General features: G+C 41.5%; 1 protein-coding gene across 3 annotated transcripts in view; it reads right to left on the bottom strand.

Annotated features, from left to right (window-relative positions):
* Positions 1 to 23,253, bottom strand: part of LOC141764422 (tensin-2-like) — a 34,708-nt gene extending 11,455 nt beyond the window's left edge. The window contains exons 1-9 of one of the 3 annotated variants that reach the window (XM_074629673.1): positions 22,131 to 23,253; positions 12,293 to 12,398; positions 12,111 to 12,148; positions 1,935 to 1,967; positions 1,802 to 1,851; positions 1,457 to 1,640; positions 1,164 to 1,214; positions 926 to 1,048; positions 761 to 825 (exon numbers count right to left, since the gene is read on the bottom strand). In XM_074629673.1, coding sequence (XP_074485774.1) covers positions 761 to 825; positions 926 to 1,048; positions 1,164 to 1,214; positions 1,457 to 1,640; positions 1,802 to 1,851; positions 1,935 to 1,967; positions 12,111 to 12,148; positions 12,293 to 12,398; positions 22,131 to 22,253 — 773 coding nt within the window. In that variant the 5' untranslated portion in view covers positions 22,254 to 23,253. Of the gene's footprint in view, positions 1 to 760; positions 826 to 925; positions 1,049 to 1,163; positions 1,215 to 1,456; positions 1,641 to 1,801; positions 1,852 to 1,934; positions 1,968 to 8,942; positions 9,008 to 12,110; positions 12,149 to 12,292; positions 12,399 to 22,130 lie in introns of those variants that run through there. The other 2 variants (XM_074629680.1, XM_074629690.1) reach the window with 2 other exon arrangements.
* Positions 23,254 to 24,809: the final 1,556 nt, after the last annotated feature.

Genomic DNA, 24,809 nt, shown 5'->3' with positions numbered 1-24,809 from the left:
AGTGATTTTCTTGCAGTGTAACTGCTTGAAAACTATGCATAAATTTACTATTGTTTGGCCCGTGACTCCTTCTGTTTTTCTGTATATTAGTGTGTCTGGAGGTAATGAGGTGTATGCCTAGAGTAAATCATAACTGTTGTTGCTGACTTTGCCTACCAATATAATCTAATATACAATAGGCATTTTGTACATTTCCATTTCCTCTTTTAGGGCTCGCCAACAAAAATCAAGATGTGAAAGCACTGAGGACAGTAATCTAGAGCTGAAATGATGAATCAATTAATCGATAAGTCGTTAAACAGAAAATGAATCATCAACAAATTTGATAATAAATGAATAATAAGTTAGTTTTTAAAGGAATAATGCCAAGAATTAATTGGTTTCAGCTTCTCTTGAATATTTGAAAGTTGTTCTTAGTCTTTGTGATAGTAAACTGAATATATTTGGGGTTTGGCCTGTTGTTTGGACAAAACAAGCTATAGTTGCAGCCCTACAGTGATTACATTGATAGAACTACAAAAGGGTTTTGGCATTGATGACAACAAAATATAACTGTGAATAAAGACATTATGGAGACAAAAAGGTTGATCTGATTTCAGCAAAAGAGAAATGTGTAACTCTAGTTATGCATGTTGGCAATTTTAGAGGTAGCTATCCAATTTGCAGCCTTGATGGCAGGTGAAAATTCAAAACGGATAATTGATCTTTACACATGCTTGTATAACGAGTGCCTTGTTGGATTAATAATGATGCAGATTACCCTGCTGATATCTTGCTGTAGTGCATGTAGGCCGCCACAATGACCCCCGTCTTCCCTTTGTTTCCCTGTCAGGACACAGATCAAAGTGACGATGAAATACCTTCTCCCACTGTTTTACATTTTTCACAGCAAAAGCGAGCAGATGTGGATTCAGGTGGCACTGACCCTGCAGTGGAGGACCACCACGTTGTGGGGGTCAGAGGTCAGCCAGGTCTCCATGGCTTTACAAACAGCACAGATCCTATCCAGGGGCGGTGCGTGAACATCAGGCCAGCCGTAGTCCTGCACCTGAACCGCAGAGGAAGACAGACGTTTCAATTTCTCCTTTTCGAATGAGTCAAACCAGTCCATTAACCATGAAGTGAGCACAAGTGTGATCTGTCATCTTTTAAGATGTAAATACCTTTGGGTTAAGTCTGGTGATGTCATGTCTCTTCTCTGATAAATTCAGTAGCTGGAAAAGGCAGAGACACATAAGAAGATATCACAAATCTATTTTTATAAATCAAGTGGGAGGACATAACGACTCAAAGCAATAACTTTTCTGAATAGTTGCACAAATATGCAATTAAAACCTGTTTAATTCGTTTTAATGAAACTTTTAATAGGAACCACGATCTCATTATTCAGTCTTTTTAATAGACCAGTCACGACATTAAGTTTATAACTCCTTATGTTTTCAGTTTTATGACTAACCAAGAACTTGTCTTGGTGCTTGGATTTCAGCATGGAGGCCACTTCTTGTAGGTTTCTGCGGTAGCGCTGCTCCTCCAGGTCCGGCAGGAAGAAGACAGAGATGATCCTCTCTGTGATGTAGGTGAGGTCAAAGTCGTAGTGGTGCTCCATCACGTGCTCCATCACTTGTTCCACACTTTTACTCCTGCACATTGTGAGAGATTTCATTGTTTTAGTGCAGCCAAAACATCCATTAGGCGATTTAAGACTCCTTCATGTTTATTGTTACTGCACATTTCATTTCTGCGTATCCATTTTACATATCAAATATCTTTTTTTTGAAGTGTGATTCAGGCTTCTTGGTACCTCGGTATGGAGCCTCTCTTCTTCTGAGATGTAGATTTAGTGGAGCCGTGCTGAGAAACAATCAGAGATGAGTAACTCTACTGCAATGATTGGTTGCATTACATAATATAAAAAGCTACATGTACACACTCACCAGGTCTGGTGTCGAGGTGCAGGTGGGAGTCACCTGAAAGCAAATGAGCACATAGTTGGTGTTTGCAGCAGTTATATAACCAAATACACACACAGTGGGAATGAACTAGCACATGCCAAGTCATGTGTTTGGTTTAACGCTCTTGGTCCTGCTCCAGCAGCGCAGATGAAGGGTTGGAAGGATGAATGGATGATGGAGAGAACGGTTAAGATTCACTCTCACTTTTTTCTGTCATCTGCTGCAGCTTGTCTGAAGAAGAGGCTGTCAGCACAGATCTGGCTGTTCCACATGATGTCAGACACACGCACACATACACACCCATACAGACTGGTGCACACTAACACACATGCACATGAAGTCAAACACTGCACGCATGTCTACAGAAATGTCAAGAACTGGAGGACACTGCATTGAATTCTCTGAATTCTTCTTTTGCACACACTGACTGGTGTTTATTGTGCTGACCAGGCAATTAAATAAGAAGAAGTACTTAAAGATACGCAATAAAAATGATTGATTGTGTTTTGAGACTCGTAAAGAAGGAGAGGAGAGAGAGGGATAAAGTTTACTGGAGGAAGTCTCTACATGTGGCGTGCAGTCCTTGTACTCTGCCGGTGAGCCAATAGTAAATTGCCAAAACCACAAACACACGTATACACAGAGAAAGAGAGAGAGAGAGGGAAGCTAAGGTCATTCCAACCGGCTGCAGCCACTACTTCTGGATTGTTTATTATGAGGATAACAGTTGACCCTGAAGTGACAAACTGGTATGTGTTACTTTTCCAACTCATTTGTTGGTCTCATGAGATGAAGTGATTTACAATGCAGATCACATCAAATGATTAAAAACAAGTAATGCATTAATAACGCGACCTAACTGACAGAAAATGAGCTGAGAAATGGAGTCAAACGTTCAGCATTGCAGCACAACTCCCACTGTAAACCTCGACAGGTGACACCCTGTCAACTTTTGACCTTTGACCTATTCCATGAGACTGATTGACAGCTGAGCTGCCCTCTGTGGCCGAGTGCTGACAGGTGTCAGGCAACAGGTTAACAAGTCAAATGCCTGCAATCACAACGATCTACAACTCAGGAACACAACAGCGACAGTGCAGAAATGCACTCACTACAAGTTTCCTGTTGACAGAACAAGGCAAGGCATACAATCAATACCGTGGGATATTTTCAAAACTACATTTTTAATTTCCATTTTTTTAGATTGAGGTAATCATTTTAAGGACTAATTATCCCTGCTCTAACTTTGACAACAAATAAAGGCTCCTGATGCTCACTACGATTGATTGTCAAGCAAGTTTTGATCTGAGCACCAGATCATGCCAGATGATGTCAGTCCCTGACAGTTCAGGTTGATTTTGTCTTTGTTCATCATGTCAGCAACACCAACATGATATTGTTGAAATAATAACATAGAAACTGAGGCAACCATTTATACATATATTTTCACATAGTGAGTGGCTGCTGCATCATGATCCTCATGCAGGACATGTGAGGGTTTCTGAACAATATTTGTCATTGTTTTCTGTTGTTAATCGATTTCCAATAATAAATATATACACACATTTGCATAAAGCAGCATATTTGCCCACTCCCATGTTGATAAGAGTATCAAATACTTGGCTCCCTTGAAGGTACATATCATAACAGATCAAAAATGTGCAATTCATTTGTGATTAATCGCGATTAACTATGGACAATCATGGCCATGGACCACGGACACAACTTATCATGAATCTTCAGTTCATTTCACTTTGTTCTGGTGTTGTAAATTTCCATGATAGGAGCAATGGCACCCTGAAACGTTACATTTGATTTGAAAAAAAAATAGTCCAAAAAGATTTGCCATGAGAACAGGAGATGGGTTTTCTATTACATGACATAAACCCAAACGACAGCTTTCTTATTTCATGGCACACACACTGTCAGGAGATGGCAAAAGACATTACAGAAGGGCACAGAGAAAAGACTGGCGGAGTTTAGGAGAGAGTGATGATGGGGAAACATAAACAGACATGTGATCCAGGGAGGAATGACTAAAAGGAGGAATGAAGGAGAAAAGGGCATGCTATAATTGGTTACTGCGTGGTAGAGAACAAACAACAAAATATGCAACTGCTAAACTGCCAAGATGATGTCATCATGTGATTGTTGTCATGCAGGTCTCACACAGACTGACAGCTGATATACTAATACTCTGTATTTGTTATTCAGCTGTTATTTGTTGGCTCTTTAGTCAATCAGTTATTCTCACATTCCACCGCAGCACAAGCATAATCTGTACTTTCCAGTGTGTTAATGCACGACGACGGATCGCAAACATGTTATAAAACCTACGGTAGGAAATGAATGAGAACACAGAGATTCAGCCATAGGGGAGGACTCCTCTCTTAATAGGTTTAATAATGGTAGTTAAGTGGATAAAGTGGTCGGCTCCAGGAAGGAACAGTAGGAGACAGACACAACATGCACATGTGTGTAAACACAAACATGCATCGTCACGCACACACACATGACGTGCACACAGAAGACGACCAGGGTTGAACTGACACGCAGCATAAAGGCAGAGGAGGAAGACGCCAGAGTCAACAGGAAGCAATTTGTAACAGGATGTCAGCGCTGGTCAACCTGGGTCCAACACGTGCACACGCACATATAAACACACACACATGCAGAGTGTATGTGTACACGTGTCTTTGGTGGCTCTGCCAGCCTCAGGGTCTTCATTAATGCATGTGGACTGTACGCTGTGGAGCCACTGGGAGCAGAGCCATCTGGTTCAGTTTGTCCTGTTCATCAGCTAGAATATACTGAGGTGCCAATGACAGCACTCAGGGGCTGACTGACTGACTGACTGACTGGATGCCTGCTCTGTTTAGTGCTGCAGATTGCAAGTAACACTTCATTCATTCATTCATTAAAGCAACAAATAGCATTCTCTATTTTCAGCTTCTCAAATGTGAGCGCGTGCTGTTTTTCTCTGTTATATTTCGATTATTCGCCAGGGGTGAGATGGATATGAAGCTATGGCCAGCAGCCGGATGTTTTAGCTTAGCGCAAAGACTGAAAACGAAGAAACTAGCTTTACTTTGTCCGAAGTTTAAAAAATCCTAAAACTCACTTATTAATACGTTATATATTTTAAAGAAACAGTGTGTAACATTTAGGGGGAACTATTGGCAGAAATGGAATATAAAAAATTATAATAAGTATGTTTTTCTATAGTGTATAATCACCTGAAATTAAGAATCACTGTGTTTTCATCACCTTAGAATGAGCCGTTTATATCTATATACGGAGCCGGTCCTCTCTTCACAGAGCCGGCCGCCATATTTCTACAGTAGCCCAAAAAGGACAAACCACTGTATTAACTTTACCGGCTTGGGCTGGAGTCGATAATGTTAGGTTACTACTTACGCTGAACGTAACTCCACTCAGCTGCCGGGAAACAAGACGGGAAAAGTCTGGTCCTGAGGAGCTGCAGCATTTAAATCTGCACAAACTACAACTTCCACTGTACATTCACTTGATATTCTCAAACTAACTCTGTCTTCGGCTCCTCTGCACACATTCGCCGCCGCCGCCGCTCTCTCTCTCTTGCTTCATCACTCACTTCCCATATACACACACACTGACTCTGCTATTATCCTAAATGACTTACGCTACTCTTACAACTACTCTAGATGGGGTCATTCGCATTTTCCCGTCGGCCATCGTAGTTCTTCTACAAGCTTGGCACACGGGAGAGCTGCAATCTGCAACCTCAGTGTAAGATGTTGCCAAATGTGACACACTGGACCTTTAAAGGTGTTGGTAGGTGGATGTAGTTATATTTGGGCCGAGCCAGGCTAGCAGTTTTGCTCTGTTTTCAGTCTTTATGTTAAGCTAAGCTAACTAGCTGCTGGCCTGAACCGAGAGAGGTATCGATTTTGTCATCTAACTCTGGGATCAAAGGCAAATACATGTATAAGCCAAAAGGTCTAACTAATGTTAAGACATCATCTTGTGCTCTGAGAAATGGTGATGGACTTTCTGACATTTACAGCCTATCTGATCAACCAAAAATGTGCTCAATCTACATTAAATCAGAGTTTCCTGGCTGCTCCACAACAGAGTGACTGTGGCACGAATCTTCAAAGTTGTCACTGCCACATCTTGACTCATCTCTCCTATTCCAGGGAGAGGAAATCCAACACAGAGATCTGCCGAGAGCGCAGCTGAGTCAGTTACGGGGAAGCTGCAGATAAATGTGAGTGTTTGAGACACGGGCGTCGGTACGCCGTCCAGGAGGAGCGAGCTTCATTCTGACAGTCGACTCGGAGCTGACATCACACTCTGGAGAGGGAGAAGTGAGTAAGCTTTCCCGATTTGAAAGTGGAAAAGCAAAATAACCACTTTTTCCAAGTTCCATCGTCTCACAAAAAGACACTGAACGCCAAAGTCCACTGAAAGCTAAATAAAACTCTGAGGCTTTTTGTTTTCCTGTACAGACTGTTAACATTTCACCCAGGGTACCAGAGGGCAAATCTAGGAGCGGCTGTGATTTAGGAGGCTTCACATGAAAGCACGGCATCCCCTCTCCTTCTTCTCTCATTATCGCTCTGCCTTTCTTCCGTTTTCTCTCATCTTCGAGCCCTCATTTCTGCATTTCCTAACCCCTGCAGTCTGTCACTCCCCTCTGCTGCTACCTCACACTCTGTCTCTCTCTCTTGCTTTGCTTTCAGTGCCTGGGGACAGGATACCCACGATCATCCCTGCCGTGAGATACAACAAGTATGAGCTCCCCTTGAATAAACAACATCAGATGACACCTCGATAAGCATCACGCATAGCCGGGGCAAGTCCCTAACCAGCCCCGGAGAAGAAGGGAACAAGAGGAAGCACAACTCAAAGCAAATAAAACAAACTGTCCATGGAGTGGAGATACAGACGGAGCTTAGAGAGAGAGAGAAAAAGGCATCGGGAGGAAGAGGAGAGGCAAACGCTGGATGGGAGACAGATGTCAACAGCTGAACACACTGGCCACTGACACACAGCAGAGAGATTTCACAGAGCTATTTTGATTGAGCTCCTTATTTTAGACCATACGTCCCGAACACTTAAAGGCTCATTTTGTCTATTCGTCCATCAGTCGTCTCACAAATCCACCAGCAGTAACAGTGAAGTTTTCAAGAGATCTGGCAACTATGTCTGACAACATCACGGTACAACGTGCATTTGTATTTGGTCCTTGGCGCTTTGCCCAACAACATTTAACATCCAATAATTGAAAAATAATACACATTTATCACAACTTACTGTCTTTATCGATCCAACACATGACTGTCAAAAGAAATATCTCATAAATGATGCTCAGATAAGCACCAATTGTTTTAAAGACATGCCAAAAAAACAGCAGCTATATATTTCCTAGCTGGAATATTAAACAAGTCTTGCTCTGTACTTATCACTTTGCTCTCAGGAAATGAAAAGCAATGGGTAAATATAAACACTGTGCATGCATCCATATGTGTGCACTCTCCCTTAATTATTGATAAGACAAGCAAAGCAGTAAAATCAAATTAACCATGATAATTTTCTGTACATAGTGCATCATGCTGGTTATAAATAGCAACAACATCCTTAATGAAGTTACACAGATATTCATCTGACAGGACTTTCTGTCCACAACATCCACTTCAACCTCCATCCTACTGAGTTCTCCAATGTCTATCGACTTAGTGCCGCTTCTAGCTTCCCATCGATGTGCCTTTGACACGTCGAGCTACCACAGGACAACATGTCCACCCGGCCTCCCGTGGTGAGACCCGAACAAACAGAAGAGGTTGAAAAACATGACACTTGTTGCCCACGACACCTGATAGGAGAGAAGCAACAGAAATTCACAACATCTGGACAAGAGCTAGACCAATAAATGAGGCGATATTAGCATACTGCAGATATATCGTATCAATGTAAATAACGGCACATAAGTAACAAGAAATGCCGAAGTTTGAGGTAGAAACTGTTGCAGTTCCACTAGCACTAATTAGGACTAATGGACAACACTATTATGTACAACACTTGCTTATTACACAAGCACTTATTCCATAAAGCATCATAATTGCTATATCAATTCATATATCAGCATGGAACATTAGCAGGACAGCTGGTATGTTTGTGTGAGCAGACACTGCAACCATCTGTATTTCACTACGCAACATTAGGATCCATCAGATGATGTTTAGGACAGCTGAGTCTGGGATACAAACATTTGTCTCTGTCAGGTGCTCTTTGGTCATCGATGACAGTCTGTACTCACTACACAGACATGTATGCACTGTGCTGAAGTAGATAGATACAGTGGGAAATTGCATTCTCACAGCAGCATATACAAGCTGTACAGAGAGTAGATAAATGTTGATCAAATTAAAGGTGAGAAAAGTTGTGCATACAGATGCACACTGGTGTATGCAGACACTTTCAAATGCACACACAAGCAGACAAACACATCAAATCTATCCCCCAAACAGTCTGGCACAGCTTTACAACTTTTTGTACATTTACAGGCATGTACAGTAGCACATACAGAAGAGGGTTTAGGTGCAGTTTCTGTAATTTGCTAACCTGCACAGATACTGAACTATCTCATTAAAAAGTAAAGATTCACTCTCTAGTATTAAAAATTTAAATCTGTGTATTTTTTTGTAGGTCACAGCAGGAGTCCTCCCCTTCATTTTCTGCACTTGCCTTAATCACAGTAAATGAAATCCTCTTTCCGGGAAAAAGCGAGAGCCTCTCTAGCTCCTTAATGGAATAATGTGCACACATGCATCACATGCCGCATTATCAGAGCAAACACTGTGGAGAGGCTTTAAGGGTTGTTAGATTGCGACTCAGTAAGAAAGAGAAATACAGAAATGAAAAGTCAGAACTGGCATGCTGAGTATATATATATATGAATAAACTAAACCAACAGCTTTACTCAGTAAATACAGAGCGTGTTTTTACCTCTCAACAAGCAGCTTCAGTCTTTCCCTCTGCCTCTGAGCAGTCCTGTCTGTGGAGTGGGATACACCACCTCCCTCTCTCTGCTCTCTCTCTCTCTCACCAACTCCCTTTGCCTCCCTCCCTCCCTCCCTCTCTCACAATAACACACACACACTCCCACTGTGCCAGCAGCACATGCAACATAGCTTTCCCCTCTCTCTCTCTATGCCTGTGTCATTTACGCACAGAGACAGTAAAGCACGCCGGCAGTAAGAGTGCTTTCCCCTTGCACGTGCACTCAAACACATCAATACGCCACATGCAAACACTGGGCAGCCCTGCAGAGTGCTGATGTCCAGTGACCTCTCCAGTGACCTGAGGCCGAGAGAGAGATATGACAAGTGGCAGCAGGACATAGAGCCAGAATTAGGACTGCAGGATGCAAAAAAAAAGAAGCTAGTGTTGACTGTTATGGAGATGGTAGTAAGCTGGCACTGATGAAAGCATTTAAGACTTGAAAAGGAGATAAAAAACACCACAGAGAAGGTGGGAGAAGCTTTAACTGTGACTCTATAAAACATCAGGAAATCTAACAGAGATGAAAGGTAGAAAAAGATGATGACAGTGAGACGCAAGAGATGAAAGAAGTAAAAAAGAGTGGACATATGAGCAGCACATAGAAACATACAGTGGGAGCATAGCGTGACACGAAGCAGACAACAGCCTTGACCCAATGTTCCCCTTTATTTATGAATAACCCCAAACGGGACTGATTACACACACACACAGTCTGCCTCCCCCAGCTGCCTCTCGCTTATTTGCGTCAGCCCCCCGTGATCACTCACTGGCAGGCATCTACGGCACTCTTGTTATTTTCTATATTTACCCACTCAGGCTTCTCCTACCCAGATTGATCATCGTCCCGTGTGGCGATGTCCACTCTCGTCCACGGCGCCTGCCCTATCCTGAAGCCACCATGAGTTGTTTTTGGCTATCGCCGTGGCGACCAGAGGGACGAGTATGACAAAAATAATAATCCTCTTTTAATACATGCTGCTAAGGCACAACAGCTGGTAGTGCCCAGTTGTATACTATTACAGTGTGTGGAAGAGGAGGAGGAGGAAGAGGAGGAGGGGGCAGGAAGGCAAACTCCCCCCAACCCCCGCCATAAATCCCACAGGCTTGAGCTGTCCTGAAGGGCTGAGAAATAAAGAAGATGGGTTGCTGTTTTTCTCTGTCTGTGCTTTCGGACAGTGTAAGCACAGTTACAGCAAGGTCATGAACACACTCAGTGGTGTGTGACACTGAGCTGCTGTGAGCGGAGTCACGGGAGAGCAGAGGCAGCTACTCCCAGTGGTTTGATATAAGCTGTGGACAGAAAGAGAGCTTCTCTCTTACACAGCGCCTCTTATAATAAAATAAATCCACTCAAAAACAACAAAGATTAGGCTCCTTGCTCAAAACACAATTTTTTGCATGACAGTCTGATCTATTGAGGTCACAGTCTGTGGACAAAAATGTGTCCCTGCCTCCTCTATGATGGATTTTACCCTGTATTATTGTTTAATGGCAGTGCAAAACTGTGACAAGAAGCTATTTCTCTTTGATTCTGAGGGACTGACAACAACACCTCACATTCACCACTGATGTAATGCGAGAAAATAATCTGCAATTGCGATCCATTGTTGCAGCAAAGCGTTTTCAGATCATTTTTGGTATCTTTTAACGTTATCTTATATTTCCATTTTAGGCAATAAGCTAATGCTTACATTGTGATGTGCAATGGCTGCAATATGAAAATCTGACTTATTTCACACACCTCATATATTAGATGTGAATAGTATGGAGCAGTGTTTCCCAAATAGTTTTTCTGGGGACCTACTTTTTAAAAATGACAAACCATTGCGACAGTCTAAAAATCAAATTTGTGCATGAATGAACCTTCCTGACCTGATTTCTACCACTATTTCCACATCACCATTCATTATCTTGAATCGGTAAATCAGCCATGTCGAAGAGATATACGTTTGATAAATCAAATAAGTGCATTTAGGTGGAGTTAACAGGCTCTTGTGTGTTTCCTCACATCGGTAAAACAAACAAAATGTACGCTAGCCTTTCATATTAGATTCGAATGTTAACCTGTGGGACCCGACCCAGTCTTTGGGAGAGGCTAGTATGAAGTTTCAAAGGTTAAAGCTATAAAGCCCTGACAATACTGCTACAAATACAGAGAAGTGAGATAAACAGAAAAGAGCTATGTTGAGAAAAAGAAGGGATGCTGTGAGTAACATCCTGAAACAAGTGAAAATAATCTGTTCAGGGCCTGAGATAAACTTGTTTCAATGCAATTCTGCTGGCTTTCAGCATTTTTTCAAGTGTCGGAAATGCCACTAAAATCACTAGCACACCACTTCCTTTCTTTGCCTTGTTTCCAGAAGAAATTTCCTGAATCAGTACAACATTACCAGTTGACAAGGACAATTCTTGCTATATTAAAGCCTTACATACATCTTATAGTCGCTAGTAGTAGTTAGTATTTCTCAGGGCTTTCAGTGACACAGTCAGGGAATTCAATGGGCTACAATGCTTCTATTTCGCAGTGATTGAAAGCATTTACAGGACTATTTCCTTTCCTATTCCCAACAAATGGACTATTGGAGGATTGTCCAACGTGCATTAGAAAGTGTATATCTTGCAAACAAGTAGCTTCCAGTTCAGTTCTGTACTTGACTTTCTTATTACTTCAGTAAAAGCTTCTGATCTAGTACAACCAGCACAACAGTCTTCCTCCTCCGGGTACCATCTCCCTGAGCTGTGCTGCCTCTGATAATCCTAAGAGCACTTCTCACAGACAATGCTAATGGGTATCAGAGTGTGGTGTAAAAAATGATTCTTTAATAAGCACAAAATGCTTCATATCACGCTGTATCAGAGTGTCACAGGGACTTCCCGGGTGCTCGAGGACTCCCGGGAGCTCCTGCTATGCCACGTTAACACATGACTGAGTTACTCATAGCAACCTGGCTGGTTGCAGTTCAGGAGGGGTGGCCTTCTTTAACCAGACATCTAGGTCAGTGCACATGGCTTACCCCACTTAAAACTCGCACCATATTAGCATCTGAACCTCTGACACACAATTTGCTCAGGACAGGAGGACGGTAAAGTGTGGTAAAGTGTACGGCTTACCTTGGCTTCACATGTCTTGTGAACTGCAACCTTGCACTCTGCACACAGAAAAGGAGAGTACATGTTTTAGTCTGACAGTGACAGGACCAGAGGACAGTCTGGGTGAACTCATCAATATCAGGTCTAGGTGTGTATCCACTCTTGCCGCGTCTCTGCCTGACCTGACAGAGACATGGACTCACCCTTGCAGAAAGCCCCAGGGTTGTCGATGTTCTGCTTGCAGACATCGCACATCCGTTTCCTCTTGAAGCTCTTCTCTGTGAAGGCGTGGCTCCCGGCTTTGACAAGCTGCAGACACACAAATAAATAGAATTAGTCAAGAGGTGAAAACAATAAATCCTCATTCATTTAATCACTGAAAAGACTGAAACCTTATGAATGCGTATGTGGTTTTGACATGTCTTTCCCATGTGTCTCAAGGCCTTTTATCTCAGCATTGGGCGGTCACCTGTCCCCTGTCTGGCTGCTGTCAGTACAGATGTGCACTGGTTCAGTGACACACCAGCATGATGCCTTTACCTGCTGTACAGTCAGTTTCCTCCACTAAAAACTCCTGTCATATCACGCTGTGTTTTTGAGGCATCCCGTTGTCTCGTCTTTTAACTTGTCCTCATTCTGTCTCAGTCTGTGGGGCAGCTCAGATGATGAAAAACAAGCAGCTTTCTGTGCTACCACCATCCTCTAATGTGCTGCTGTATGGTCACATGAAAGATAAATGTAATTGAATAGATGGGCATGGTGTTCGTTTTTTTAAGTGGTGTCCTTTTTGTGATGCTGTTGGCTGTCTTCATGTCCCTGGACTGAATTATCTCAACAGCTATTACATGGTTTACCATCAAATTTGGTACAGACATTCATGTTCCCCAGAGGATTAACTGTTTAGCTTGAAGACACATCTTTTGTCATATAACTACAGAGAACCTGCGAACATTAAAGCAAACCTAAAACAGGTTTCTGACCAAAACTATTAAGCAAATACTGTGACTGTCTTATATTTAACATTTGCTAATTATTGATGCCATTCTAGTCTCTTTAAAGGGGAAATATTATAAAAAAGTGAGATTTTCATGTTGTTTTATTATAAAGTATAGTATAAGTATTATATAAATACTGTGAAAGTATTGAAACACTCAATCCACAGGGAAATACACACAGCCCGTTTTCAGAAACTCTGCATTTGAAACAAGCTGTCAGGATTTCTGTCCATTTGTGATGTCACAAATATACAATATTTAGACCCTTTACGCAGTTTTTAACGTAAACATTCTAAATGGGTCCCGGTTTATTCCTGGTTGCAGTGTATGTGAATGTCATCAGCTGACAGGAAGTACACATGGACCCAAGCTGTTGCCTAGCAATGCAATCCTGTTGCAATTCCGTCAAAATGCGCTAAAACGGAGCATTTAAGACAGAGGGTACATACAGGCCTATTCCCGCAGACAGTATGAGGAAAATAAAGTTTTTTTTTTAACATTACAGCATGTAAACATGTTCTAGTAGAAACACAAAATACAAGTATGAACCTGAAATGAGCACGATATGGGACCTTTAAATGTGGCTGAAGTAGCTGGCGGTTTCTCCTTTTTGATAACAGGCTTACTATAAGTTTCCTTTCCACAATGCAAGGTGGCACAGGACCACCATGGCAGCTGTGTAAACACGAGATATGAGCTTCTGTGGGCAAAGCAAAGAAAGAGATGAAGGTAGACAGACCCGCTGTAACCGTTAGCTGTCGTTCTCAAAAAGTTGAACTCGAATCTCTTCTGATAGCTACTCTATTATCCTCCTGAACAGGAGCGCCCCCAGCAGTTACGCACATCGCGAATAACACCAGATACTGACATGTTAAACATGTAGAAACACATTCATTCTGCATACGTTACCCAAATAACGGGAAGAAACTCGGTTAAAAGCCAATATAATATATGTTTTTACCGAAACGTAACTCAATTCCAACACCAAGAAACTAATGTGAGCAAATAATCCAAAACATGCTAACGGTCACTGCACGTGCATAGTGGTGCTAGCAATTATGCTACTTCATGCTAACTAACCGTATTTCATGCTAACGTTACCCTCCAGCACACTTAGACCGTATATCATTATGAAAGCTATGAAAATCCGTCTGCTGGTTATGAAAAGTCATTGAACCAGCAGCCTAAGAAGGGACAAAAATAAACTTCTCTTTATACAGCCATAACCATCAAAAAAGTCCTTCCTTTGCTGTTTTGTGATCAGAAGTTGTGTTCAAAGGAATATCAATGCTAATGGTTAACTACTTCAATGTCTCTGGGTCATTTTTGAGTTGATTCAAGCCATCTGTAGTCATTTGCATGGCATGGAGGGATTGCACTCTGCCTTTCACCAGCATAACATTTTCAAATGGCACAGATGGTACCCAAATGGCCAATTTGAAGATTCCACCATAACATGCCTCTCCTAAAACTAAACTACAACCTTGCTCTGTTTCACTTTATTAGCAATCTGTGCACAGGTAATGGTCAGATGTTGTAATATGGTCTGAAACAACTAAATTTTTATATCTTGTTTTTCACTGTTTACCTATTATATCTTTATTGATTACTTGCTTATTAGATCTTGTTGTTTACAGATGCCTTTTGTTGTTTTCGCTGTCCCCCTTTGCAGTAATCCTGTAAATTTCCTCACTGTGGGACTAATAAAGGATTATCTTATCTTATCTTAGAGGTTTGGGCAGCAACTGCATCATTCCAAAGGGATATAGGCCTACACTCTAAAAGTGTACAGTTTTATTAGACGGAAATTAAATCTTTCATTTATTTTGTGTCCATCTTCATTTATTCTGACCGGGTAACATAATATAGTATGATGCTGACAGCTCTGCAGAAATCTCACAAGTTTATTATGATACCACGATTATTGGCTGAAAGGTTTCATACACTAAGAATACCCTGAATTAACTGAATGATACTCTAGTATAAATTTAAATGATGGAGCAGATATGAAAATACAGCTTTAACCCTGGAGAAAAAGCCATAAAATGCATGTTTTTGTGCACACACACATAGTCCCAGTGAGGGTAGGGGCCTTAAAGGCAAATACATGTATTTCCCTGAGTCATAATCCATGGATTTTTAATTTTTATAAAGCAATACTCAACTGTCCCAGTGAAAAGAAGCACAATGTTTATATAAAACTATTAATGCTGTCCCGAAGCAATGCCTTCTGACAGCATGAAGCACATTAAACCATTAAATCTTTCCTTGAGCAGAGAAGGAGGTGCCTGGAAACATCAGGGAGGAGAGGGTGTGTGTGTGTGTGTGTGTGTGTGTGTGTGTGTGTGTGTGTGTGTGTGTGTGTGAGGCAATGGGAGAGGTGGAGGGCCACAAACAGCGTACCTGCACACACTGGTGTTTCTTTTCCCGTTAAATGACTCGATGTATTTCTCTGGTCTTGAAAAAACATTTTTCCGCTCAGGCATTTTTTTTTTACTTTTTCCGATGCCTGGTTTTTCCAAACAGGAGAGGCATTGAGTTCAACTCTGGAAGGTGAAGGTGAACGCACACCGGTTTGGACTCACACTCCCTAAAACACTCTTTTTTTTAACTATCCGACACCAGAGTCTCACTTCTCCACCATCTTGAAGTGAAAGTGGAAGGAAGCTCATTCTATTAACCACAATGTACTATAAAACAGCCATGTCTCTCAAGAGGAGAGTCTGCAGTCTAAATCCTTTATGACTAGAAATGGATGATTAATGTTTTATGTAGCCCTACCCTGAGCTTTGCGTGGTTACATAATGTGAACGTAAATGCAGCTGATTCGCTCCGACTACACTTTTCAACCCTCAGCAGAACAAATCTACAGAATTTGTGGTTCATAAAATTCAGTTTTTTAGTTTTTAATGCATTATACATGTAGGTGATATTGGAAGGCTAATCACAACTTAATTAACTATATAGTCAACAAACTGAACTTTAAAGGAATAGTTTGAAATTTTAGGGTATGCACACATATTTCAATATTCAATATTCCCATCTAACTATCAGCAAGAGAGCAAATATATGTCCCAAAATGTTCTTTAAAGGGATAGTTGAGATGTTTTGAAGTTGGGTCGTATGAGGTACTTATCCATAGTAGGTGTATTACTTTGATGGTCAGCGTGCCCCCAGCTTGGAGAAACAGACAGGAGTACCAACACCGGAGCAAAGCAATACAGTGCTGTGGACGGGGACGGCAGAAAAACAGTATTTAGCCACCTAAAAGAAAGGCTCACTTGAAAAAACATCAAAATCTGTTTAAGTGTACGATATATTTAGAATATTTTCACCGCTTTATCTTGCAGTCAGATCCTTTCCTTCCCTTTCCAACAGGGAACTGAACTGAAAGTGAAACTTATCTATGCTCTCTTCAAAGCCAGCAGGCTCAGATGACCGAATTTTTTTTTAAATATAGCGTACACTTAAACGGATATAAATTTTTTTCGGGTGGCTAAAATACGATTTATTGCCGTCCACAGCACTGTATTGCTTTGCTCCGGTGTCGGTACTCCTGTCTGTGTCCCAAACTGGTGGCGTCCCGACCGTCATCTACTGTAGGTAATACACTGACTATGGATAAGTACCTCATACAACACCACTTCAAAACCCCCGAACTATCCCTTTAACTATACAGTCAACAAATCAAGGTATTCCTGCATTGGTGACCAAACAAAGAAATAATGTGGATTCGTAAAAACAGTTTGATTCTGTTAGCCACTGTAGCGAGAGTTACAGTAGATGGTTATTTGATGAACAATGCCCTGCATGCATAACTTGTGTGTGCTGCAACTCTACGGACATGAAGACTGCACCATGTTGTTATTGTAAGGAAGGGTCACGCAGGGTGTCGTTGGATGGTGTGCTGATCAGACGCTCACAGGCATGGATGGGACACATTACCATTATGCTGTTTGTATTGATCTTATAATCACAGCAGCACAGTAACATTGGACTATTGACACATGCACTCTGCTGTTATGATGAATGGATGAATGGAGCTGCTAAACCATGGCATCCACTGAATGTGTTGAATCTGGGTCTCTGTGTGTGTACTAGTGTGAGTGTGTGTGAGTGTGTATGGAGAGGGGGGATTTAGGAGGAGAGACGATAAGCCAGTGAACCTGACAAAAAGAGGGCATGTGAGGCGAGAGGAGGATCATCATCCCCTCCAGCCATTTACATTTTAAATGTCATTACATAACTCGGGAATTTTGGAGTTTGAATCGATTGGACTTATGTAATGACACACTGAGATGTTGTACGTGTTAACTGTGTACCTTCTTAAACCTGAGATCACCTACAGGATAAAAAGTAGAGTTATCAGTAATAACACTGAGGACTCACAGTAAAAGTTATCAGAATGACTTTCTTTGCACGTGAAGAAAAATTAAGCACGATGAAATTCCACAATGTGCTGAATGCACAAAAATCTGAATCCTCTGCTACAAGAGAAAAGTTTAATAATGCTATTAAGGGTGTAATATAATATCAAAACACGTGAGTATCGCAATATTATGTTGTGCGATACTGTATCGATTCTCCAAAACACTGTATTGATATGTAATTAACCTCTTAAATATCCATAGAGTGAAGGTTACTGGCATCATATGAAACTATAAAACCTAAGGAATCAATTGGTACCAATCATGTCATACTGACTTGTTGATAAGAAAACTGGTATTTTACAGTTTTTTACAGTATTTTTAGAGTCCTTTGACCTCTGACCTCAAGTTATGTGAATGAAAACGGGTTCTATGGGTACCCACGAGTCTCCCCTTTATAGACATACACAGTTCATGATAATCACATGCAGTTTGGGGCAAAAACCATGCAGTTTTTTGCATGCAGTATGAATGGTATTTTTGCCTATTCCAAAAAAGGTGTATTTCTGGTGTGTTCTTTGACGGTTTTCCTAAAATTAAACAAAAAAATCGCAATATGTCCTGCTTATACAGTATCTGTATACAGTATATATTGAATTGTTACCCCTGTATCATGATACGTATCGTATCGCCATTCTTGCCAATACACAGCCCTATTTGCTATATTATTTCTTAAAAACTATATATAATATTATGTGAATATAACAATATCAAAATATAAAGTATCAACATTAAATGTTAATATTAAGAATGTTATTATACATTTTATATGAGTAACATTGTGACATTACAGGAATTAAAAATACCAAAATAAAATCAATAGCTCAATGTGACTGGACGCTGAATTGATTTTTCCTTTGCCATTTGCTTGGGGTCAACTAAATTACAAATGCTTTTCCATTTTTATACTATTTTGGGTTTTGTGGCTGCACATCTGAACCAAGTTGCGTGAATGTCACTAAAAACACAACAACCTAAGTGCATTGGTGTGTTGCAGAATGAGGTGAAGCTGAAACTAGCGGGGTAATGACTTGGAGTTCAGTGTCATCTCCTCCTTAACGGCCTGTGAATTTTTTCAAAAGACAAACATCTCAGATGACAACTTTCATATTTCATTTTGGATGAGCATCATTTCATCAGTTGCATGTTGAAACCTGCACCGCAATTACTCATCTTTTCATGCCAGTGTGTCAGTTTGAAGTTCAAACTAGAAACACAGGATAAGTCAAGGGCACCACCTGGTGGACAAACAGCAGTATAACTTTCTTTTTAATGACCTAATGTATGCACACTTATCTGTGTTGCAACTGCTCTCACAAGAAGATGACAAATGTCCCTTAAATAAGTGAATCATCTCTTAATCTACAAACACAACCCCACATGTTTAAATCCTTTTATTCCATATCCCTTACTTTGTAAGTTTAGGGGACAGGCTCCTTGATTTATATACCTCACACCTCTTTTACCTTAAGTTAAATATTAAAGTTTTTCAGGCACAAACGTGATGAAAAATTGTCAATCTGTTCTACAAATAAACAAAACTTTTACACATTATCACAGCATGTCACCAGAGTTGTTAGCAGTAGGTTGGTGAGTTAGCACTTAAATTAGTGCAATAATCATCTGTGTGGAAATCATCTGTCAATTAATGACAAATGGGATCAAAGGGCGGTCATTAAATTTAAAACTGACAAATGAAATGACTCATGGATCTCACAGCGTGGGGGCGTCTTTGTACATAATGGCGCTGCCCTTGCACTTTCCTCCCAGTTGTTGTTCTTTCCCTCCATTTCTCATCAGTACATTAACACAGCAGAAGGAGAACGCAACAGTAATACAATCCAGTAACAATGGTAGTATTTGTTTAATGCTCTATAATGTCCTCCAAAGGTCGGATTTTGTTGAGGATTTTTTAAAATTTTGACTGATTATACACTGCATTGGACTGTATGGGTGTTTGTGACATGTATGTACTTTTGATACCAGTAAAAAGGAACTTCATTTGAGTGGACATTCAGTCTCCAGAGGCTCCCGTGACTATCAGCAGTGTTGCAGTATTGCACTGCAGTATTAAACAACCCCACCCCACTTGGAGTTTTGCAGCCAAAGCCGATGTCATTCTACAAGCATGCCTGACCACTGCAGAGAGCCCGAAGCACTTCCACTTCTAACATGGAGATGAGGAGCGGGTCAGGCACCAACAGAAGCATAATGGATTTCTTTATGGCTGCATGGGCTTTTTATTACTGTGAAGACGGCATCAGGAGCATTTTTAAAGGAACAGTGTGTAACATTTCGGGGGGATCTATTAGCAGTAATGGATTATAATATTCATAACTATGTTTTCATTGGTGTATAATCACCTGAAACTAAGAATCATTGTGTTTTTGTTAGCTTAGAATGAGCCCTTCATATCTACATAGGGAGCGGGTCCTCTTCACGGAGTTCGCCATGTTGCTCCGTCATGTTTCTACAGTAGCCCAGAACGGACAAACCAAACTCTAGAGAGAGCCTTCCACGTTTTTACGTTACCTGAAGGACACCGTAGTTCTCCAACACGCTTGTGAAACTGTGGTAACGTGAGCCGCAGAGTGCAAAACCGTGGTACCGCCAGTCGCCGTCTGACTTCCGTTGCTTCCAAAGTAGTGTTATTATGGTAAGGATGCTCTCTGAGCGAGGCAAACGACGTAACCACAATTTTACCACGTTACTGCACTCTTGGAGAGGGAGGAGTGAGAGGGGTACTGAATTGGTTGCAATCTGCAACCACACCACTAGATGTCGCCAAATCCTACACACTGTACCTTTAAGGGTGTTTTTCCAAAACAACTCAGGAAAGTTTTCTAAAACCGTCCCATTCAATCATAGTTTCATACATCTCTGTCACGTGTCTGAATGTATGAAAACATATGTTTTATGAAATGTACACATTGTACTATAACTTTCAAATGGTAATGATATACAGCTGCCACACACACGCACACACACACACACACACACACACACACACACACTGTAAATTAATACAGCGTACAGTGACACACCCCCTCGGCACTAAATGCCTCGGTCTGCGTGAGTGTTTTTTCCAGTGACACCTCACTAGTGATGACATGCCGAATAGCAGGATCCACATCCTCTAACTTTGGTTAACACACACACACACACACATACGCACACAAACACACACACACACACACACACACACACACACACACACACACACACACACACACACACACAAACACACTCAGGAAGGGACGGGAGCAGGTGGCGAGCCAGGGGTATGCTCTAGTTCTGGCAGGGTATTTATAACCTGCATGAGTAGGGGCTGTCACCTCCAAACAGCTATGAAAATGCTGAAAATAGGTGCGGGAATGTGTGTGTGTTTGTCTGTGTGTGTATTTGTGTGTGAGAGAGACAGAGAACAAAAAAACACTACAATCAACATAAAGAACTCCTGGACTGTTTGCATGTATGACATATTTCTTTCCTCCTCCACTGTGGAGTCCACCCATTCAGCTGGGACTATGTTATCATAATTTGGCATGGTCAGACACACACTCTGTCACACACAGAGAAATTCAGACAGACACACACAATCAGGGCTTTAGGGGATTTGAAGCCACATGTGATCTGAGTAATGTTTTTTGTTCCAGCAAGATCCAGACGTTCACTGAGCAGCACTGTGTGAACATAAAATGACATTACTTGAAGTGAATTCCCCTTTCTCTTTGTCCTTTTACTCCGACATAGAGCATGCCAGAGTGTGATTTACTCTGACATGTGAGAACGCACGCATTCTGGTGCACAGCCTTGATGCTGCACCAACAGGCACTTTTGTATTTTAAGTCTCTATAAAAGTCCTGCAGAGGCTTTACGTGGCTCGCTCCTAAATCCATACATGTTCCTAAATAGAGGCAGCAGCAGCCAGGCAGACGGCGGGTCAGAACCGGACGGTAACTTAAACCACTTCCTCTTGAACCTTGACCCCGGAGAGACCTGATTAACAGGGATCAAGTGGATCGTCCAGTAACTGTCTGCAACTGTTTACCTCGTTCGTTGCCAATCATCCCAGTAGGAATGACAAATTAATGAGGCCACCAGAATCAAACTTTTGACAAATCTCATTACTAGTGCATGCAACTCATGCGTCTGATCTAAAAGGGACCTGCAAAACACATGTTTATTCTTCGGTATGCAACACATGTGCAGCACGAGATGCTTCTGTTGTATTTCACGCTGGCAAAAACAAAGAGGAGGAATATTTCGTAAGAGAGAGAAAAAATGCTTTGGAGTCATCTGATTTGGAAACGTTCTGGTAACTCTTTGGATTCCTTTTGTTGATGTGTGATGACTAATACGAGGTGAATGTAGTGTATAACAACGAAACAAAGTTCAGCTTCTTCTGCTGAGTCAAATGACAAGAAGAAACAACTGCAACAACAATGTACATCCAAACCACGACATTTTATAACTCTATCATACTCTGTTTATCCTCAAACTGCAGAATGCTCTTTTCCTTTAGCTCCTAATGGACTCAACATGATCATAAGCGAGACATTTCTGCCATGCACTGCCAGCATGTTTACAGTCCCCTAAAGGGCAGTCATGCACTTTACCTCAGCCAGTTGAAGGATTTCAGGATGCACCTCAGGGTCTGCCTTTATGGGGATTCCTCCTGTGTCAGTATCAGCTCCATGTGTCTTCATCCTGCCGGCGCTCATGCTGTGAATGCACCCCATACTTCCTGCGAAAGACCTCTTTTGACCTCTTTTATACTTTCCTCAACTCTTATCCGCTCCTTCCACACTTTAAGTGCTTTACTCCAGATGATCCTCCTCCTCTTCTTCTTCTTCTCCTCCTCTCAGCGCTTCATGTCGTGAAGGGCCTCCTTATGTTTTCTGCGACAGCTAACGTCTTCCTCTCCAACATGCTCCTACTTCCCCAGTGACTCCTCACACCTCTTGCCCTTCTCTCTGACAGCTTGTCCGGCCTTGAAATCCACCCCAGATGACTTTTTTTCTCTTCTTCTCCCACCCCCCTCCCCAACTCTCCTCTTACAACCCCTCCAAAAAGTGTCACCAAGCACCTCTCCTCTTACACTCTTCCCTGTCCCCTTGCTCCTTGGCTATCCTCACTCTGAAAGCATGCAAGCATACACTCACCACCTCTCTCTTACCCTTCCCCCCTTTCTCCACTTGCCAATACCTTCGTCTCTACGTTCTCTACAGACCCTCAAATGACTCGCTCTCTCCCGCTCCACACTTTTACAGACTCTCCAGTCTTCCCCCTCTCCCTCGCTCTCTCGCTCCATCCGGCTCCTCTTGCTGTCTCTCCATGGGGGAGAAGGGGGCAGCTGTTTTGGCTTGTTGATGTCAGGCCCTTCCCCTTTCCTTTGGCTTCACTTCAGCCCCTCTCCTCTTCCTCCTCATGGGGGGAGTGATTAGATAGAGCTCCTTTCACACACGTCATCCCTCTAGACTCTCTAACTTTGCACATGAGACCATCCCGTAAGCTTGATCCCACTTCTCCCTCCTGTCAGCTTGTCGTGAGGAAGTGAAGACTTTTCACTTCTTGTCTGGGTGTTTCGTAAACAGGATCTCTGCATCTCCCTTGGATGTGAAAAGACAAAACCCTGTTTGATAGGACACCAACATTAATGTCCTCTCTTTTATTCGCCCAATTGCTCTCCACTGGAGTGAAAACAATGATCAGCTCTGTGCTTAAATCTAAGATCTGCTTCTCCTGTCGTTAAATTCCTTTAGACTACAGCTCTCTCTCTCTAACACACATAACTCTATTTCTCCAAACTGGGTTCTCCAGACAAAATACTGCTTTAAGCTGGGGGTTTTAGGGTTGTGAGGGGAAAAGCTCCAACAATAAGCTCTTTCTAAAACCATGTTTTTGGCCTCTGGTTAGACCATACAAAGCGCTCCTTGGTTTAAAGTGAGACAAATCTGCGGCTGCGGGCTAAATGAGGCGACAAAACCATCAACATGAGCGCATAACTAACATTTTCAGCGACTTCACAGACGCTTCTGTATTACAGATCCAGTGAGGACATCAGCAGACTGTGTAGTTGAGCATGACAGATTATATATACTTAAAGTGAGTATATGGTGACGGCCAATTTCATTTGATACATCACCTAGGGACCCGAATGACGCAAACTCGAGTCATGTTGTGGCTTGAAGTGGAAGGAAGGACCCTCCTGTGTGGACCAGCTGCTGATTTCACATGGCAACAGGGGTGGGGTGGGGGGGGCTAATGGTGGGTGGGTGGATAGGGTGCACAAACACACATTTAAACTCTATGATGCAGCCCTCTTTTACTGACTCACACTGTAGAGAGGAAGTATTCAGATCTGTACTTAAGTAAAAATAGCAATACTACAATGTAAAAATAGCATTCATTAATGTGTAAGACAGATAGGGCCTGGATAAATATATAGGGCCTAGATAGATACAGTGTGTGATAGATAGAGCTATTATAGAGCGATAGATAAAGAGATAGTTATTTTAGAGCGATAAAGCGATAGAGCAATATAGCGATAGATAGAGCTATTATAGAGTGATAGATAAAGCAATAGATAGAGCTATTATAGAGTGATAGATAAAGAGATAGTTATTTTAGAGCGATAAAGCGATAGAGCAATATAGCGATAGATAGAGCTATTATAGAGTGATAGATAAAGCAATAGATAGAGCTATTATAGAGTGATAGATAAAGCAATAGATAGAGCTATTATAGAGTGATAGATAAAGCAATAGATAGAGCTATTATAGAGTGATAGATAAAGCAATAGATAGAGCTATTATTGAGCAATAGATAAAGAGATAAGTTATTTTAGAGCGATAAAGCGATAGAGCAATATAGCGATAGATAGAGCTATTATAGTGATAGATATAGCAATAGATAGTGATAGATTGATAGATAAAGTGATAGAGATATTATAGAGCAATAGACAGAGATTTAAAGAACAATAAATAAAGCCATAGAGCTATTACAGAGATAGATAAAGCAATAGATAGAGCTATTATAGAGCGATAGATAAAGCAATAGATAGAGCTATTAAAGAGCAATAAATAAAGCCATAAAGCTATTATAGAGCATTAGATAAAGCAATAGATAGAGCTATTATAGAGCGATAGATATAGCAATACGGCTGCTATAGAGCGATAGATAAAGGGATAGATAGAGCTATTATAGATTGATAGATAATGCGATAGAGCGATAAAGCTATTATAGATCGATAGATAATGCGATAGATAGAGCGATAAAGCTATTATAGATCGATA

The sequence above is a fragment of the Sebastes fasciatus genome, chromosome 1, assembly GCF_043250625.1.
Source record: "Sebastes fasciatus isolate fSebFas1 chromosome 1, fSebFas1.pri, whole genome shotgun sequence".
NCBI classification, from domain to species: Eukaryota; Metazoa; Chordata; class Actinopteri; order Perciformes; family Sebastidae; genus Sebastes; species Sebastes fasciatus.
Note: the sequence above shows the minus strand (reverse complement) of the source record. Positions and strands in the feature narration are given on the sequence as shown.